The sequence below is a fragment of the Syngnathus typhle genome, linkage group LG6, assembly GCF_033458585.1.
Source record: "Syngnathus typhle isolate RoL2023-S1 ecotype Sweden linkage group LG6, RoL_Styp_1.0, whole genome shotgun sequence".
Lineage (NCBI taxonomy): Eukaryota > Metazoa > Chordata > Actinopteri > Syngnathiformes > Syngnathidae > Syngnathus > Syngnathus typhle.
The window spans coordinates 2,779,025-2,798,802 of record NC_083743.1 but is presented as its reverse complement, the minus strand read 5'-3'; the positions used below and the strand labels follow the sequence as shown (position 1 = coordinate 2,798,802).

The 19,778-nt window shown below is 44.4% G+C and overlaps 1 protein-coding gene across 2 annotated transcripts; it reads left to right on the top strand.

Moving 5' to 3' along the window:
• Nucleotides 1–167: 167 nt before the first annotated feature.
• On the top strand, nucleotides 168–17,192 carry prkd2 (protein kinase D2). Of its 2 annotated transcripts, XM_061281921.1 has the most exons (19): nucleotides 168–1,234; nucleotides 10,599–10,737; nucleotides 10,813–10,944; nucleotides 11,011–11,207; nucleotides 11,281–11,464; nucleotides 11,568–11,639; nucleotides 11,768–11,785; nucleotides 11,874–12,033; nucleotides 12,108–12,219; nucleotides 12,490–12,567; nucleotides 12,640–12,952; nucleotides 13,105–13,157; nucleotides 13,272–13,344; nucleotides 13,424–13,530; nucleotides 13,732–13,893; nucleotides 14,000–14,098; nucleotides 15,206–15,473; nucleotides 15,545–15,630; nucleotides 15,791–17,192. In XM_061281921.1, the coding sequence occupies exons 1-19, from the start codon at nucleotides 914–916 to the stop codon at nucleotides 16,013–16,015; spliced, it is 2,799 nt and encodes a 932-aa protein (XP_061137905.1). In that variant the 5' UTR covers nucleotides 168–913; the 3' UTR covers nucleotides 16,016–17,192. The 2 variants fall into 2 exon arrangements, with proteins under 2 accessions (XP_061137905.1, XP_061137906.1); XM_061281922.1 differs by lacking the exon at nucleotides 11,768–11,785.
• Nucleotides 17,193–19,778: the final 2,586 nt, after the last annotated feature.

The window sequence follows — 19,778 nt, the reverse complement described above, 5'->3', positions numbered from 1 at the left end:
ATCTTGCACAGGTATTGCTATACTCCCACAGGCAAAGAATTGGACAGTTAAATCGTTTTGTAATACGTCAATCAAAGTTTGCACTTGTAGTTGGACATGTTTTGTCCCCTCCCTAAATCTGAGTGTACCATAGAAACAAATGTAAGATCGGTAGGTGTGGTGCAGTTTTGGTTCTTGGCCAGAGGTGTGTTTTGAGAAAGTTGCTGGCTCGTGTGCCAAAGAGAACGAAGGAAAACAACTTCAAGAGAGGAAATACATTTCCACGGAGGGACGTAAGCAGAAGGAGGAGGTAACTGTGTTTTTCCAGCGTGGAGTTCCCCCCCAAGGCTATGAAAGAGGATCTGTCCAAGGCAAGCCAGGAACAGGAAGGAAAAGGAAAAAGGAGGAGGAGCGAGGTGTCAAGTTAGCCCCGCCCTCCTAAGAGCCCATTGGCTGGAGAGCGCGTCACTCCTTACACTTCCTGTTTGGAGGCGAGTGAGGAGCCCTTGCCCACTTACGTTCTCACTCAGCTCTTTTTCTTTTTCTCAAAATGAGTGAAGCCCAAAACTCGCTCGTGTAATGAGCGCAGTCTGTCGCTCGATTTTATTCTCATCGTTTCCTGTGCGAGGGAGGCCATTTTGTAACGCTGAAGAAACTTTTCCGAGCCACTTTCTCTTGATTTGCTTTCACATTCAATCGTGGACTTTTCATCAGCAGAGCACCAGGAGGAAAAGTGCCAGCAAAGAAGAAAAAGGAGGAGGAAGAGAAGTTGAGGGTGTGTGTTTCTCACGCTTCTGTAAAGTAGAGAAGACACCGTGAAGGGAGCGCAGAAAACACTTGCTGCAGAGAGGGATCCCTTCCTGGCTTGGACTATGCTCCGTGTGAGCCAGTGACTAACCTGCGTGTTGAGAGCTTCATCCCGCCGATTTCGAGGATGGCGAACGCCAGCCCCTGCATACCCTCAGGACCCCTGAGCCCCATCTTCTTTCCGCCGGGGGCCTCCTCTTTGCACGGTTCGACTGCAGTGACCCCCGTCCCCGCGGGCAGCGTGTCCCCCCAGGCTGGCTTCAACGTGATGTACTTGCCCCACGGGCTGGGTGCATCGGGGGGTGCCGCGATGACTTCGGTGAGCCCGACTCCTTCAGGGGTGTCCTTCAGCATCCAGATTGGCCTGACGCGAGAGTCGGTGCTGATGCCGCAAAGTGCAGACTTGCCCTTCGTGAAACAAATGGCCTGTTCCATTGTTGACACCAAGGTAAACAAACACGCACATGCACGCAACACCGTCACTTTTCAAATCGGCGAAGTGAGCGAGCTAACCAATGGGCTGATCAATAATGGGGGATTGATCGATCGATCCAGATGAATGAACAAATATTGACGTCAACAAATTGTGACATTAAAGCCCGACACCAGCCAATTACGTGCAACTTTATGCCGTTTGTTTGTCTGTATTTGTTTGCCGATGTTGTTTCGTCATATTCGAGCAAGGAAATTGGCACCGGTTTCGGGCTAATTTGGACAATTTTGCAGTTATGAAGCAATTAAAGCAAGTTTAGCTCGGCTTTGTCTGCCACACAAGGGCGAGGACGGAAGGCTTTTATTGCGTGCCAAGAACAAGCGTCGCAAGCCATTTGCAACTGTCTAGCCATGTTACTGTGGAATTTCAATGGGTTAGTTAACCTTTTCATATTTCCTTCACGAGTTGTGCCAGAGAATGACCAAGACTGTTGTCTCAAAAGATATATTTTTCATATCCAAACTGTCATGGGAAACAGGTGACCTGATTTGGGAGTTTCTTTTTTTTTTTATGAATGGATTTTGATAGTTATTTGGCCATTTTTTTAACATGTGGTGTTTCTTTCAAAGAGTATTGTAATCCATTATGCAGATGCTGCTGCTCATGAATTGATTGACAGGTGTCATAGGTCACGAGTGTTCTTCTCTTGAACCTTGGTTGCTTCTCCAAATATCAAATGAGATAACGTGTCCGTTTTCTCATCTGGAAAGCACACGGTTCCCAAACCGGCGTTTTATTAAAAAGTGAAAAACAATCTGCGCACACATGAGATTGCTGCATTTTGGGAAACACGCTCTTGATATTCACCAGCAATAGTTTATTTTTACTATTCAGGCCCGTGCAGTGTTTCACCATGTGAGAAAAAGAAAGTAATGGCATGCCAGTGCTGAAGTCTTCTTAAAATGAGATGTTTGGAACATGAACTTTGAAACAGCCAATTAGGCCGCTCAGCGATTATATTGATGCATTTGCAAAGCTGATCAGCTTTGTGAACATTTCTTCATTGCAAATCTGCGAGGGGGGGGGGGGGAGATAATCTCTTTTTCATGTCTTTGTTGGCTCCCTGTGTACCGTATTTTCCGCCCTATAAGGCGCACCTAAAAACCTAAAATTTTCTCAAAAACCAACAGTGCGCCTTATAGCCCGGTGCGCCTTATATATGGACCAAATTCCTAAATTTAAACTGGCCCAAAGCATTGTGTCATGAAATCAATCATAAGTGGCCCGCTGAAGACTATGAATCATGACTCAAAAAGACTATGGATCATTATTTTATGATTATAAAGTAATTTGTTTCCGTCTGAAGTTGAAATAAAAAAGATAAAATAGAGAATGATTTGATTTGGATTAAAAATCTGACATGATGCATTAATGGTGCGCCTCATAGTCCGGTGCGCCTTATATAAGGATAAAGTTTTAAAATGGGCCATTCATTGAAGGTGCGCCTTATAGTCCGGTGCGCCTTATAGGCCGGAAAATACGGTAATTTAGCAATGTTCTTCTCGTGAGTATTTTGTGGAGAAAAAGCTACAAGAAGTGCTGCAACAAGCAGATTTTTTTTTATCAATATCAGGCTCAATCCTGCTCTATTCTATTACTAATTTCTCATGGGACAAGCAGTAGGTACATTTGCGGTACATATAAATGTCAAAAAAACAATTAGGATTGATTGCTTTTCCGAGAACACAACTCCATGAGTTCCTAGCAAAATTCTGCACATACATTTCTTCATAAACAGAACCCAGTGAAATGGAATATTGCAAATTCAATCATATTTCAGAAAAGTTCCCTTTTGAACTCTCAACCTCAGAACTGTGATGTGCTAACCATCATTGTATGTATTCATAACTTGTGTTTGTAGTTATTCCCTGGAGTTTTCTCTTATCCCCTGAGGTAAATCATAAACGCAAGGCTCCTCCTGGTATTTATTATTTCCCAAATACTACGGGGGAACGATAATAGCAAACAGATGTTAGCGATAGCGTCGTCCAAACCGCGTTTAGCTTCTGCTTGAACACCCGATTAGCCAGTCAAAGTAAATGACCGTGCTGCTGAGTATGGCGCATGGAGATTATTTTGGAGTGAGAACGATTAGAAAGAAAAAAAAAAAGACCCTCAGGCTGTTTATCCACGAGCCACATACCCACACTCGGCAAGAAATGCTAAAATCCCCTAAATACAAAACCCCAGTTCTGCTAGGCTAGGAGAATTTAGGTGCGGGATGTGGACAATAGGCGGTTTGTCCCGGGCGAGGCGGCGGCGCCTAAACTCGGGTGCCCCCGAGTGTCTCTGGTCACGCATGAATGCCTACATTGGTGTGTTTTTAGTGCGGTGCAGTGTGCACCCCTGCTCCCCCAGCATCGCCCACGGTCATCTCTCCCATCCCAGAAAGCGTGAGTCACCGAGCGGCTCTGTTTATTCACAGGCTCCCTCCTTCCATTGGCACGTTTTTCCCTTCCCTTCTCGCACGTGGGTTTCCAACGCTAACCTTCACTTTGCCACCCATGACCCCAAAGAGTGAATACCCACTTTCCTGTCAGCGCCATAACTTTGACCAAAGCTTGGAATCCCAATGTTAGCAGGCCTGCAGCTAGCCGCTAAGAAAAAGCGTGGTTTAGGCTAGCAAAGGCTAGCTTTTAAAAATGAAACACACTTTGATGCATCTTTTGTCAGCTTCTTCAATGCAACTTTTTCCAATCTCATTGCTGTGCCTCTTGAAGGGGAAATACTTCCTCCTCCCCCGCTCTTCCTCCTCTTCAGATCACACACTTCCTCTCCTTGTCCACTATTCCCTCCTCCTCCTTGCGCCTGGTCCCTTTTCTCCTCTCCGGCTATGCATCCTCCTCGTTGTCGAACGCCCTTTTCCTCCAACTCTTTTGAAAACTTTTTCTGGAGGTCATCTTGAACGCAACTCGGACGCTGCGCTCGTCCGGACCGGTTCGCCTTCTCAACCTCGAAGCCCCGGTTGATTTCATTTGAGCAAAACTGCCGATGTCGAATGTGGAAAAATCGATTTCGTCCTACGTTGGACAATGTCAAATTTGATCAGCGCTGGCGCTTTGAGGACGGACACACACGGACGGCTGTGACTAAGAGCCCCTGCCCTGACCATTGTTTCCACCTCCGTTCTGAGAGTGTGTGTGTGTGTGTGTGTGTGTGTGTGTGTGTGTGTGTGTTTCATCCTCCTCCCAAGAGAAGCTGCTTGGCCTCCTCTCTCTTACACGTGTAAACCTCAAAAACACTCGGTGAGGTCACGGAACAGCGTGACAAACTCGGTTAGACTCATGCGTTCAGTCCCGTACCTGATGTCTGTGTGTGTGTGTGTGTGGTGTGTGGTTATTCCACTTGATTTGCATGTTAGCGAAACAAGTTTGCACCTCTGACCGTTGCCCCGTTGTTCCCTTGGCATTTGTGGAGGCCTATTTGATTATTCAAAGCACCACCCCGCTGCCTGGAGACTACAAGAAAGGATGAGCAGGAGTAGTCGAGAAGGTCAGATGAGGAGATCAACCCTCATTGGGATCGGGAACTTTTCCTTTGAGGGCTGCCTGGCGAGTCGTCATGGCACCGTTTTGAGTTTGGTACTAACCAGTTTGGCGTCACACCCAGAATTTCTTCTTTCGGTCTGGAGCGTATTTACACACCCAGTATTTTCTTATTTCCACCCTTTTGCTCCCTCCTACAGCAGGAACTAAATGATCAAAAGTTTCTCCGCCCATTTAATTAAAATGTTTTCCTTCGTTCTCAGGTGACAACAATTGCTTCCTTCTTGACTTTCTGTTCGGTGTACAGTGCAACAAAAAGAACGACAAAACGAGACGAAAGTTGCCAGAATTTTCTCATTCATGCACCTTCACAGACTGCTTTGCATTCCAAAGTCTGCTCTGAATAAAAAAAAAAAACGTGGGGGTTGGGCTTGGGTTGCTTTTTCCAATTTGCTATGAACTGCAGAATTGTGACCAACTAGGCAGGGAGTCAAAAATAGAAAAAAGAATTTTGGAGAACACAAGGAGAGCTTTGTTGTTGCGTGGCCTGAAGACAAACAGAACCTCCAATGTAGTCATTATCATTCATATGATGGCCATTGATGAATAAATCATGAAAACGTAAATCAAATTGAAAGACTCAAGAGTTTCAAGTTGTCCACTAGAGACACTGTTTTTTTTTTTCTTCATTTTTAGAAGCCACGGTGACTCACGTCGTTAGTCATATGAATGGGGCTCATCTATGGTTTGCCACTCTTGATTTTTTTTTTTCCAATTAGGATCCAAAGCCACCCCACAGGAAAAGAAACAAAAACTTTGAAATAGAGGAGATGGAGCGTGGATGAAAGACGTTGGGATGACTCACCCTCGAGCGATGTGCGTCGGTTGAGGCCTTCAGTATGCAGCTTAGTGTGCGTGTGTGTGTGTGTGTGTGTGTACACACAAACAGCTGCAATTTGTTTACATATGGCCTCTTGTTGATAACTTTGGAAAATGACAAGCAACAGCCACATGACTATTTCCATACATGTTGAAATCATAAGGAGGTCATGTTATCTCCAACTTTCCATCCTGGCATTTATTTCCTTCTTCCGACGCCTCGTTTGATGACAATGACTGCATTGTCACACTGCACAATGCTAAAAAGGACTGCTTGCCCCGTGGGAAGACTATTGCAAATTACACTGGTAAATTAATTATGCCCTAATGACATTATCTTGCCATCTTTCTCTTCAACTTGTTCATAATTGAAGATTGATTGATTTTGCTTGTCTTGAAATTTTCCGTTGATGTCGGTATAAACAATGGCTTGACTTGCGTATCTTCTTTCTCCTCCACTTTTTCTATCCTGCTTCGCCACTCCCCTCGTCTTACCTTTCCCATCCTTCCTTCACGCCTCGAGCCCAATGAAGCACGCGCCCTGTTTGTCGTGTGCGTTTTGTTCCATGACTGTATAGCGTAGCGTCACTAGCATAGCAACCCAGCCTTAAGGTGACCATGAAAATTACCTTCAAGCTACATTTGAAGGTGTGCCACAATTTGGGTGTGACTAATATGACACTTGAAGACAAAGTAGAACATACAACATACCTCATGTCATTTTTTTTTCCATTCCAAAAACTTACATCTGCTCTCTTTAGCACTGGTTTGAATCTCTAAAAATCTATGATGACTTTTTGGGTGTGTCGATTTTTTTTAGATTTCAATGATATATTTTGGGGGATTTTTGATGACCACACAGATTGTCAGATAACCGCCAAAATTTCCACCAAAAATCTAATAATCAGCACAATTTAAGACTCTGAGATAAGCGGCAAAACATTTTTAAGAGACATTAAGATGCAACTATGTGGGCACCACACTGGAGTTTCCAAGGCTTGAGATGTTATCTGCTTGGCTGAGCAAAAGAACAAATGCACGTCTCTGTAACTTGCAGGACATCTCCGACCATTTGCTCTCTTGGTCCCTCTGGCATCTTGGAGTGGAAAAAGAGAGTGCGTGCATACCAATTCTAATGAGGGCCATGCTTTTGAGTCAACTTCCGAATGGAACACAGCTCTGCACGCGAGATTTTTTTTTTTCTGCAGAGCCTTCTATCAGGCTCTTTTGAAAACTGCAAATTCAACAACCATGCCATTCTAGTATTTATCCCCAAGCTCTACTTTTATAGCACATCCAACTCATTTCACTATTTACTTCAGTGACATCACAAAAGTGGATTTATTCAACGGCCCTTTTCGTGTACACAATTTTTATGTTTGTTGTTTTAATCGTGCCGAGCTCAACAAGGAGCTGATGTCACGAGATTTGACGCCATAAACTTTGTTATCTCATCGTCAACTGTAAATACTTCAATGGAAGGCGGCGGGAGGAGCGCCGTTAGAGGAATGACGAGCATTTACGTTGACTGCTTGGTATCATCGTCATCCTGTGACCTCACTGGGTCTAAAAATAGCAAGCTGGGTTTTATTCCATTGCTCAAACGAGAAAAAAAAAAACATTCCTGCGTCGCACCGGGTTGCTGCGAGGATCTAATGAGGGCGGGTCTTTGACGTCTTCACGTGCACGTTGCCGGGGTAACGTCTCATGATGACTTTCGTAAAGGTGGGGCTCTTCTATCCAGTCAGTCCCCCGCCTGTTAACAAAGGGGAACTTTAGCCTGACAATTAAGGAACCAGCAATGGTCCTGACCACACACACACACACTGTGTAAGCAGATATGATTGGCTCCACACCCCCACATGGATGTTTAAACAACGTGTGCCATTTGAAGGGATGCAGTGTGTTGCCTATAAAATGACTTGGATCAGTTTTCCGTTGCTGTTGTCACCGAAACGCAACACCTTGTAGGGCTTGAAAAGTTGGTCGTGTCCAGGTTCAGCCAACAGATTGCGCAACATCGCAGCGTCTCTGGGATACACCGAATAACGATCCTCCCTCGTTGTCGCCTTGCAACATCTCACCTTTTCCCCTCACTCGGCCGTGGTCTCCTGGAACATGCCAACGTTAGCGCACAGTTGTTGTCTATGCTAATGAGCCGACGACAACAACAAAGATGGCGCTTGACTTTTTACCATTGTTCCTCGCCGCCGGTATAGGAACCATCTAAAGCCTGGGCCGCGGGAGGGGGAAATGATGGATGAAAAGCAGAAACCCACGGCTTCCTCACAAGTCATTGTATTCTTGACTGCTGCTTTTGTTCTTCTTGTTCACAGTGCATCATCACAACAACAACCTCATTTATTGTTTCTCACTAATCTTTTCACACATTCACCATCTTGTCTTTTCCCCTTAATCGATATTGAGTGGCTCACTTCCACACTGCGCTTGTGACCCGCGTCATATGACCAAGCGTTTGAGGTCAAGGGTCGCTGTCAAAGCGGCATTAGATGGGTGGTACATGTGACAGAAAATACAATTTGCAATTTCCCTTTGACTCTCAAAAGCCGCGCTCCGTGACATCACTAAAACGTTGCTTCCGTGGCATCATGTGCATTGTACACACAGAGATATATTGCTTGTTTTGTTTTTCTGTGTGCTTTTGTGTGTTTTTAATAATGGCTGACTCGATGAAGTTGTTTGCCCGTTGATGACGTTATTGGCGGCGGCACTCGGCAACAGCGGTTACACCTGCCGTGTTATTTTATAGGACTGCTTTGTTTTTCCCGCAGTACTTTGTGGAAGGATGGAGGAGCAAGAAAAAAAAAGTTTAGCCCTATTGGAAAATATACGTGGGTCAGCCAGGTCATTAGATTACAAGAAAGGAAGTGCCTGGCTAACTTCTCAAAGCGGCGGGTCCGCATCTTTGTTAGCATCTTTTTCCACTTCCGACGTCTCTCGCCTTTCTTGCCCTCATTAGTTTTCAGCGCATAAATATGCACAGCTCGCTGGATGGCTTGAAAGGATCCAAAGAAAAGCGGGGGTAGATGTTGATGAAGGGGAAACATGGAAGGGGAGGGGACAGGGTGGAGGTAAAGAAGGTCTTGTTTATAATTCATTTCAGGCATAATAGCTTTGTTGGCCCAAAGAACTGCAGGTATAGTGAGGAAACCTGATCCCTGGTAACCCAAATCCAGTCTGCAGACACAGCCCAGTCCCCGGGACATGACACCATGTCGTGTACATGCAAGGATTATTCCGCCTGTTTGCTGTCTCGCTAACCTCTCACCTCACACACTAACATGGGCTGCTCGTAAAATTGCAATCCAAACAACACCCCCTTTCTCCAACGATGACTCAGTCAGAAGTGCAGTTCCCATCTGGAGCTGGTAGCTGTCGGAAAAAGAAAAGAAAGGCGTCATTTTCTCACAGGCTACTCTATAATATTCTCCGTAGACAAACGCCAAAGACGTGATTGCCGCCGTTGTGGTTAGCATATTGTAGATTTTGGACGGCCTGCTCGGGACCAGGCCGGCTTGCTTTCTCTGGCAGTTTAAAAAAAAACTGTAGCTCAAATTGTGGTGCTTGTAAGCTGCAAGGAAAGTGGGGGATTGTAATTAGACATTTTAGTGGCTCCGCTTGGTGGCGTCAATACCAGGTCCTGCCTGATGTGTGTAGTTTTGACATCATTTGCTCTTTTGGTGTCTGTCTGTCTGTCCTTTGGGGTGGGGAAAGTATTTTTATTAGACTGTGTTACACATTATATGCCAGCTGCGGTAAGAATAAATGCAGATACAGACAAACTACCGTAATTTTCGGACTATAACTCGCGTTTTTTTTCATAGTTTGGGTGGGGGGGCGACTTATACTCAGGAGCGACTTATATACATATATATGTTTTGTTTTTTTCACTTTTTTGGGCATTTTATGGCTGGTGCGACTTATACTCCGGTGCGACTTATAGTCTGAAAATGACGGTATGTTTGTGTATGTCAGTCTTGACATGTCCATTTTATAATGTTGACTATTTTACTGCTCTAATATACTCGATTTGGCGTAAACTGGATTTCAAAAGAAAACAAGTATGAATCCGAAAGCAACATGGCAAGATTCGAACCTCGGGCAAACACGCTAACCACACGCTGTACATATATCGGAGTCAATATGTTTGATGTAGAAAACTTCAATGGCTGCAATATTTTTGTCAGCACTATCTGGGCCACTCTCACCACAGCTGATAAACAAACCAAACGTGCGGCAGACATTTTCTGGAACCACACGGTGCTGCTGATTTAGCTGTATCGTTGAAATTCCACCAAATGTTAGCTTAAGTTTGCCAAAGTTGCCATTCTAGATATCTTTGTGTTACCTGTTTATGATTGTACGTTTTTGGGAGCGACTGTGTGGTTAAAAGCAGTAGCCATTACTGAGGTGTGGTGGCCTCCCTTTTTGTGTAGCTTGGCACTCCTCCAGCTCGCGAGCTACAAAACGGGCCTGTATATCAGCAGCCGCGTTGCTATTTTGCAAACTAAGGTCGTCACCGTGTGCGTGTCGATGTGTGCGTTGTTTGTGAGTGGTGCTGTGTAACGCACACTGTATACATAAGTGAAAAGGAGGTGTGTGTATCGTATCCTTCTAAGGCGTAGACCAGTTTATGTTTCCTGTACATTGCTAACTTTTGACCATTTGGTGAACCTTGACTCCAAAACAGGAAAAACAACAACATTCCTTTTCTTGGCCTACGTGCATCATCTTGGAGTTGATATTGTCGGGACTGTTCTAAGGAATATTATAGTGTCGAACTAATGTCTAGTTGTGTTTATACACCAAAACCAGACGAAAATATTGACGTCATGTATATGACCCGTTGTTTCTGAGTGTTCATAGAACGTGGAGTCTTGTTTTGTTATCTCCCCTTAGCTCAATTGGCCATGTTCTCTTTGTGTATGTTCCAGTTCCCAGAGTGTGGCTTCTACGGTATTTACGATAAGATTTTGCTGTTTAAGCACGACACAGCAACCAACAACATCCTGCAGCTGGTTAAAACTGCAGGTGACATTCAGGAAGGAGATTTGGTGGAGGTGGTGCTATCTGGTAAGTCATCTAAAAAAACAACAACATCTGTTTAGGATTTCCATTTGATCTCCGATTGGATCTTTTTCCTTCTAGCGGCAGCCACATCGGAAGATTTCCAGATTCGACCGCACGCTCTGAACGTCCACTCCTATCGTGCCCCGGCCTTTTGCGATCACTGCGGGGAGATGTTATTCGGGCTGGTCCGACAAGGGCTCAAGTGTGATGGTGAGAAAACGTTCAAATGATGTCATAGGATTTCAAATCTTTACTGTTCCTTGGCGCCCCCTGCAGGCTGCGGGCTGAATTACCACAAGCGCTGCGCATTCAACATTCCAAACAACTGCAGAGCTCGGAAAAGACGCCTGTCCACTACCTCCGTGAACAGTAACCAGTCCCTGCGGCTCTCCACCAGCGAGTCCGTTCACAGCCTCGGGACCACATCCACCTGCACCGAGGACTCCGGACTGGTCCGCTCACACACGCAAATGGTACGGCCGCTTAGAAATTCCAACTAGTCTGCTACATCCACTGAATGGCTTTTTTTCTTTCTATCCATCACAGCCCCGGACGCCGAGTGAGTCCCGGCGCTTTTACACGGGCCGTCCCGTACATTTGGACAAAATCCTAATGAGCAAGGTGAAAGTCCCGCACACGTTTGCCGTCCACTCGTACACACGTCCCACGGTGTGCCAGTACTGCAAGAGGCTCCTTCGAGGCCTTTTCAGGCAAGGCTTGCAGTGCAAAGGTGAGCAAAGACACAATAACAATATTTAGGGCTGAAACAATTGATCAAATGATAGAAAAGGAGGAAAGGCCCAATTCTTATTTTTGGAACGTATTGTCCTCAGACTGCAAGTTCAACTGCCATAAACGCTGCGCGTACAAAGTCCCCAACGACTGTCTGGGCGAAACCATCGGAGGTAGGTGGACATCTCCGCAGCGACAAAATGCTAACCCTGCCGAAATGATGAATACAAGTTCATTTGCATGCTTGTACAAATTCATAACCAAACTGAACTCATTTCCACTAATCTCTTTATCTTCTCAGAAAACAGAGGTAACAGCGGTAAGTCTGCATGCTGGGCGGTTGGCACCACGAAAAGAGAAAAGAAAAACATCTTCATCACATGTTACACTCAACTCCGTTCTCCTAGATATGTTGAGTCCCAGTGCTGACCCCGAGGTGCCCATGGACTACACCAGCGATTACGACGCCTCGGACAAGTCATCCATGGACGACTCGGACGAGGCCTGCAGCATCCCGGGCTCCTTTTCTCCAGAGAGCAACCAGGACGGAGTCAGCGCAGACCAGAGGTACTTACTCAAATCAACGACGTCACACTCATCTTATATTTTGATTAACGCCTGCGTTCCGTGCTTCCTTTCAGTGTTTACATCCCACTCATGAGGGTGGTCCAGTCCGTGCGGCAAACAACCCGTCGATCCAGCACAGCTATCAAGGAGGGATGGATGGTTCACTACAGCAATAAGGACACACTGGTACATTGACTAAATCATTATACTGGTTTCCTTCTTTCCTTTCCTGCTTGTTCTTTGACCTCTGCCAAGGTTGATTAAAAACTTGCACTATTTCTCCTTTCTTGCTGCACTACTAACACTTGCTCTGCTGTCTTTGTCCTTCTTTCCTTTTCCTTCATGTCTCTCTCCATTTCTCCATCTCTTAGCCTTCCTATCACCTGGTCATTCTTCTTCTCTTCCTCTTGGACGTCAGCTCTCAAAGCTTCCCTGACATGTGCGCTACCTCAACAGAGAAAGAGACACTACTGGCGTCTGGACTGTAAGTGTATCATCCTTTTCCAGAACAACACCTCAAACAAATACTACAAGGTAAGTCCAGATTGCTGCATGGAATTTCACATTTCTAGTAAGCCACCAAAGTGGTCTCCATCTTCCTCGTAGGAGATCCCTCTGTCGGAAATCCTGGAAGTGCGACCTGCCGGCAACTTCACCTTGGTACCCTCCGGTACAAACCCGCACTGCTTCGAGATCATCACGGGCACCATGTGCTACTTTGTGGGGGAGGACCCCAACACCCTTACACCCCTGTCCCCCCAGCACGCCCTCCCCCAGTCCCCCCCGTCCCCCAGCCAAGTGGCGCCCAACAGCGGCATCGGCCGGGAGGTGGCCAAGGCGTGGGAGAGCGCCATCCGTCAGGCCCTCATGCCCGTCATCTTCCAGGATGCCCCGCCGGCCGAGGGACACACCCCACACAGTAAGTCACGCCTCCACTGGCCAAGAGGAGATTGAGTAATAATAATGGGTGCAAAATAATAAGAATAGTAACGACAATCATGATAATAATAGAGCACTTTTATTACTATGAGAATTGCAGCACATGATCTAACATGCATATTTTCTCCTTAGGACAAGCCTCCGTCAGCATTTCTGTGTCTAACAGTCAAATCCAAGAAAATGTGGTAGGTCATCTTTTTATTACATTATCTTTGAAAAAAATAAATGAGAGTCTATATATAGTATATGAATAAATAAAAACATATATTTGTTAATGAGTTGAATGCACCTTCCTGCAGGACATTGGTACAGTGTACCAGATATTTGCAGATGAAGTTCTGGGGTCAGGGCAATTTGGAGTTGTGTATGGAGGTATGACCTTTCACGTGAGAGTGTTCACAAACTCACCACTGGGCACACTTCTATCTAACTGTCACGTTTCTCCCATCAGGAAAGCACCGGAAGACCGGGAGGGATGTGGCCGTCAAGGTTATCGATAAGCTCCGCTTCCCGACTAAGCAGGAGAGCCAGCTGAGGAACGAGGTGGCTATCCTGCAGGTAAACGCTTTCCATATACGTGAGGTGAAACTGGTTTGACTTCAAAAGGATTGGTTTCAAATCATTTATGACCAGAAGGGGGCAGCAAAGATGACAGCTCTCCATTCCAAAAGTTGCCAAGATTTCAATTCTCCCCATTTGCTGGAATGTCCTTCCCCTGTACCTTCTCAATCACTAACAACATTGGAAACTCACTTTCAGAGTTTGCGCCACTTGGGCATCGTAAATCTGGAGTGCATGTTCGAGACGCCGGAGAAGGTGTTTGTTGTCATGGAGAAGCTCCACGGCGACATGCTCGAGATGATCCTCTCCAGCGAGAAAGGCCGACTGCCTGAGAGGCTCACCAAATTTCTCATCACTCAGGTGTGCACGCGCCCCCCGCTCTGGCGCTTCATGTCCTTTTCGTCAGACATCCTGGCATTTGTGCTTTCTTCTGGAACCCTTTTAAGACCAGGCTGTGTTTGTGCAGATCCTGGCAGCCTTGCGACACCTGCACTTTAAGAACATCGTCCACTGCGATCTCAAACCCGAGAATGTCCTGCTTGCTTCTGCTGATCCTTTTCCCCAGGTAGGAAAACAAAATAATGACCAGTTTCAGTGACATTTAGTGGAGGCAGAGCAATTAAATGCACTTCCACTAGATGGCAGAAGGTCCACTTAACCTCTGTGTCGAGCCACCTCTTGCCATTTCTTGTACAGAGCTTTCAGAAAATTGGTGAGGAATGAGTTGGTCATGATTATTTTAGTTTATATATAGCACCTTTTGTGACATTTTATTCGCTGGCATGCTGGGAGAGTTTCCTCACGTCGAATATCTGCCTTGGCTCCATAATGGTTGGCGAGCTTTGTGCAAATGCAAATTTGCCTTCATCGTTCCAGCGACACAATCAAGGACACGCATCAGAGAGAAACATTACGAAAGAATCACGTGAATGCCCTTTAGATGCTTTTAAAAATAGACAAGAAATGGCAGTGTTTATTGACTGTGAATCAATCGTTATTTTAGTATGCTGCTGTCTAAAAAAAAAGCCGCAGCCTCAGGCAGGATAGCTCCTAGCTAAAAAAACAACTTCACAAAAGGCCTTTTTACTGTGATATTCAATAGTATGAAAAAATATGCATACCCAGCCATTGTTACTATTTAATCAACAATTACCGTAAATTCCGGACTATAAGCCGCACCGGACTATAAACCGCACCAGCTAAAATTGGGGGATATTTTAGTTTTTTTCGTATATAAGCCGCACCGGACTATAAGCCGCACGTGCACACGCATTTTTTTACAAAGAAAGACCGTTCACAGAAAGCCTTTTTAAAGTTTTTATAACATACTTTAACGTCTTTCTCAACATTGCCTGTGACGAAGGGTTTAGAGCCCTTTGATGCAGGTCACCTAGCTTGCATTCCTACTCAAGCTCATAATAGTCACAAGCAACACAACCAGAATAAGCAGCAGCCATAGTAGTGTTTCAAAATAGTATTTTTGTTGTTGTTTTTTTCTTCAAGATACCGCAGTGTATAAAAATGATCAAGTCATCACAAAAATCACGAAAAAAATCCTTATATAAGCCGCACCTGACTATAAGCCGCTGGGTTCGAAATTTTGGAAAAAAGTCGCGGCTTATAGTCCGGAATTTACGGTACTAATCAGGCCTGGTCATATTTCCCCTCCCAGGTAAAACTGTGCGATTTCGGCTTTGCCCGAATCATCGGGGAGAAGTCGTTCCGTCGCTCGGTGGTCGGCACGCCGGCCTACCTGGCCCCGGAGGTCCTGCTGAACCAGGGCTACAACCGCTCGCTGGACATGTGGTCCGTCGGCGTCATCATGTACGTCAGCCTCAGCGGGACGTTCCCTTTTAACGAGGATGAAGATATCAATGACCAGATCCACAACGCTGCCTTCATGTACCCTTCCAACCCTTGGAAACAGATCTCCTGCGACGGTAGAGGGAGTGGAACTTTTGGGTTGTTGTTGTTTTCTGAGCTTTATTTATATCATCTCTTTGATTGCCAGCCATCGACTTGATCAACAACTTGCTCCAAGTTAAGATGAGGAAGCGCTACAGTGTGGACAAGAGTCTCAGCCATACTTACTTACAGGTGCTTCTTCGAAATGAAAAAAATTGTTTTGGGTCATTTAAGTTCTCACTGACACACCCACACTCAGACAGCTTCTAATGTTCTTGCTTAATGACGTACTAAAAGCCCTTTTCAACTTTGATGGAATTCCACCCAAACTCTATTTTCTCTTCCCGCTCAGGACTATCAGACATGGTTAGACCTGCGAGAGCTGGAGACCAAGCTAGGCGAGCGCTACATCACCCACGAGAGCGACGATAGCCGCTGGCAATCGTTCGCCCACCAGTACACATTGACGTACCCCGCTCACCTCGTGGCCCCGCCTCCCGCGCACGCCTCGGACGACGACGAGGCCAGGGACGACACGGATGTGCAAGGCCTCACCGAGCGAGTCAGCATCCTCTGAAGGTCCACCGAGTGTTGGGGTGAAGTTGTTCTCCTCGCAGTGTTTACACAGTCGTCACCATTATCAGCTGTATGACAGCGCTTCCATTTCTCAATTCTCTTTTAATTGCTGTTTGAAATGTTGAAAAGTTTTGCGGGTCTTTGAAACGTACTGTAGATCTGATTTAGATCCACATATATGAAAGTGGCAGGGGTCACATTTGAAAAAAAATCTGAATTATTCTGTTGACATTGACAAAAAACAGATAAATGACACATGAAATTGACCAGCAGTACGACCGTAGCTTACGTTACGCTCATTTAATGCTAACATTAGCCCAAAAATGTCAGCGAGCTCACAAATCCTGCTGTTTGCATGTACATTGTCTGCTTGGCGGAAAGGGCGGCGTGCATTTCTCGCAGTTTGGCTTCTGTTTAAAACCATAATGAAGGTTTAATGGCAAATCTAATTTTGTTTGGTGAAACGAAGCCGTCCGTCTCAAAGGTGATATTGACTCATAAAAGATGTAAAAAAAAAATACAATATCCTCCCACTTGTTTGCTTCATAACTCCTAAAAGAAAACATTTGGATTGGTTATGTAAAATAATCATTTGAAACACTCCCACCTAATGATCAAAAAAATAGCAATTCCTTGTTTTCATGTGGTGCTTTCACCTGACTCAAGCTTTTCGCCGTTGTGGTCATTCCCACAAAATGAATGCCCATAAAGGTCCTGGACAACTGGAAGTATTGATTTGGCGACAGACAGCACATCTTCCTGTAATTAATACAAACCACAATCATAAACTTAAATGTTTCTGCCAGGAAACAGGGGCAGCGCTTGTATTTCTCATTTCTCCCAGCATTCACAAGAAGGCCTTTTTTGTTTTAAGGACCTCTCTTTTGTGGTGTGAATGTAGCGAGATGATCTAGTTTCCGCCATGTCAATAGGTTGCATGTTTATTGTAGATTCAATGTTGTTTTTATTGTAATAGCCCACCGCTAGCATGTGTACCCTGAAGTTAGCGTAGTGTCCGATCTTTCGACAAAAAGTGGACCATGATGATGATGCTAGACTTTGTAGCACAATACAAACCAAGAGAATAGTCTCTCTTTGTTTTGTCCTTTTTTTTTTTAAATTCACTTTCATATCAATGCAAAGGAAGATGACCAATAAACAAACACTACCACAAGCAAGTGCCGACGCAAAAGTATTTTGACAAAATAACACGCTGTACCTTCACAGTTACTTCAAGGAGATTGTGTTTTGACAAATGACTTGCTCACTTCCTTTCAACCAGCAGACATCCGCTGACAACGTTTCAATAACAAGTAGCTACCACGTCCTTTCAGATTAGAGAAGGTTGATTATGTGCATAAAGAAACCAGTTGTTAGCATGTCTGAGTGCAAAAATCTCACCAATAGCAAAAAAAAAAACATTTCAAACCAAACATTATTTTTGGGTGATTTAAAAACAACCGCAGCTGCATACTAAGTGCTGTCCATAAAGTTTATTACATTTTTAAAGCAAACGTCGTTAAAACAATAAATTATTAGCATAACGTAGCTAGCTGACTCATAAGCTAACACCTAATCACAGTAGTTGTAAACATTTCAACATCTTCTTGTCATTTCAAAATTCACTCTCAATTACCATGCAAAATTGATTATAGATATGCAAAAGCAATATGCTTGTTCTATTTTGTTGAAGAGCGTTTTTTAATCCTCTTTTTAAAAATGCTACACTTTGTAATATCATATGCTAATTTCCCAGACATGCATAGATGCGCGTACAAAAGCCGCCCAAGGACAATTCTACAGAGGCGGCGGACAAGGATTGTTTTCCATATTGCGATAAACACACTCAAGCCTGCTCTTGAGCAAGAAGAGCACTTCTGGGTCGCTAAGCGTAAATTGCCAAATGGCGTCTTCTATGTCTACGTGCTGCTCCCTTTGTTTTGATGTCATCAGCATAAGAACGCCACTTGATTCAGATGCCAATCTTGAATCCCAAGACGAGAATCGACGCTAATAAGATACAACCGATGACTATTATAAAAACATTTTGCAGTTCATGTTTACTTTATACCGCAACCCCCGTGGGGACGAGCGGTATAAAAAATGGATGGATGGATGTTCACATTATCTTACCTATAATAATCAGTAGTCAGTAACATAAGTATGAGCCTGTCTTTAAATGTTTCTGCATTTTTATGGACATTTAAAATAAAAATAAAAAAAGCAGGTCTTCAAGCATGAGTCAAATAAAAACGTCTCAGGCTAATTTCAGTAACCAATAATCAATTGACATTCGGTTCTCTCCCACCAGTGTGCGTAAGTAGACGTTGTGAGGAAGTGACTCACGTTGTCTCCGTTACGCCAAGGTTTCCCCAGATTGTTTCCATCTGAAGACCCAAATGACAAATCCGCTTTTGTGTCTGTGCTTGCTGCACTTCATCAAACTCATTCTGCCACACTAGTTGATTTCACCCGAGACACTTTATGAATCAGTCTAAGCACATTGACCTCAAACATGAACATATGTCTGCAACAGTGAGTCATAATGGCTGGAATAAATGTCAGGTCATCTTGCTTACTATACTTGCTAGCGTGCGACAATGTGTTGCTGTTCGGTTAGGCCGCGGAGTTTCACTTCCCTGCGTTCGTCACATGCACGCACACCTTTTAACCGCTGGCTCGTTTTCTGCAAACCTGAAAGTCTCTGGGAAAAGATACTGTAAAGGTCTCTTCCTTCTACATCGCATGTCACCAAAGTGAAATTTAGAGCACATCTCAGTGTGCATAACCGACCGAATAACTGGGAACCTCCCGATTTTGGAATGCGTCTCCTGTGAAACTATCCAATAGGGGGAAAAAAAAAAAAAGCAAAACAAATCATTGTATAAAAGTGGAGTCCATAATTGTATGACATGATCACAAATTAATCACTGTTTCTTCTTCAATCATTGGAGCCATTTCCTGCCATTAAAAGGACTAAAAGGCTGCGGCTGGCAGCTGCTGACTTTGTTGCTGCACTCAACCCTAATGAGTTTTCAAAGTGCTTCAAGGCGGCACACACTCTCTAACTCCAGGAGAGAAGAAAAAAAAAAAGCCGCAAACCTTTCATACAATACCATGCAGCACTGCCCCCGTCCAAAGCTTAATTTATTGATTATAATTTATCTTCAGTTCAAGTCTGTAACATCGAATTACTTTTTTTTTTTTCACCAGCTAAAATGCAGCACAACATTTTTGCTGTGCCATACTACTTTTTTTTCTTTTATCATTTTTCTTTTCACCAGGTAAAATGCAGCACATCATTTTTTGCTGCGTGATCCTGTTTTTTACGCCTACAGAAAGCAACAGCTGTCATTTGATGCTCGATGGATTATTTCTTTATTTGGGCCATCTAAAAAAAATCACTGGAGTTGTTAATTAAATTAATTAATTACATGGAATTAATTAGTTCAATTCATTCAAAGAAACCAACTAACCCAGCAATGGATTTGTCCTTATTGCTCAACAATCGACATGGTTCTTGGTTCAAATAAACACACCTTATAAATATGGTGGTGTACTGTAATATTTGTGTTTTGCGTTGTTATTTAACAAGTGGTAAATCGACTCCTCCAAGTATAATTATTGCTCACGCGCCCTTCAGAAAATGTTGTTACAAAATGTTGTAATTAGGTTCAAAAGACTTTGTGTTGAGTGGTGCTGAAAAAGCAACAGCCTGTTTGAACATCAGGGGGTAAAGGAAAGTGAATCGTCAATCAAGCAGG

Coding starts and splice junctions, on each gene's coding strand:
- prkd2 (XM_061281921.1), top strand. CDS start 914: ATGGCGAACGCCAGCCCCTGCATACCCTCAGGACCCCTGAGCCCCATC. Junction 12,034..12,107: donor GGAGTCAGCGCAGACCAGAG/GTACTTACTCAA, acceptor GCTTCCTTTCAG/TGTTTACATCCCACTCATGA. Junction 15,631..15,790: donor TCAGCCATACTTACTTACAG/GTGCTTCTTCGA, acceptor CTTCCCGCTCAG/GACTATCAGACATGGTTAGA.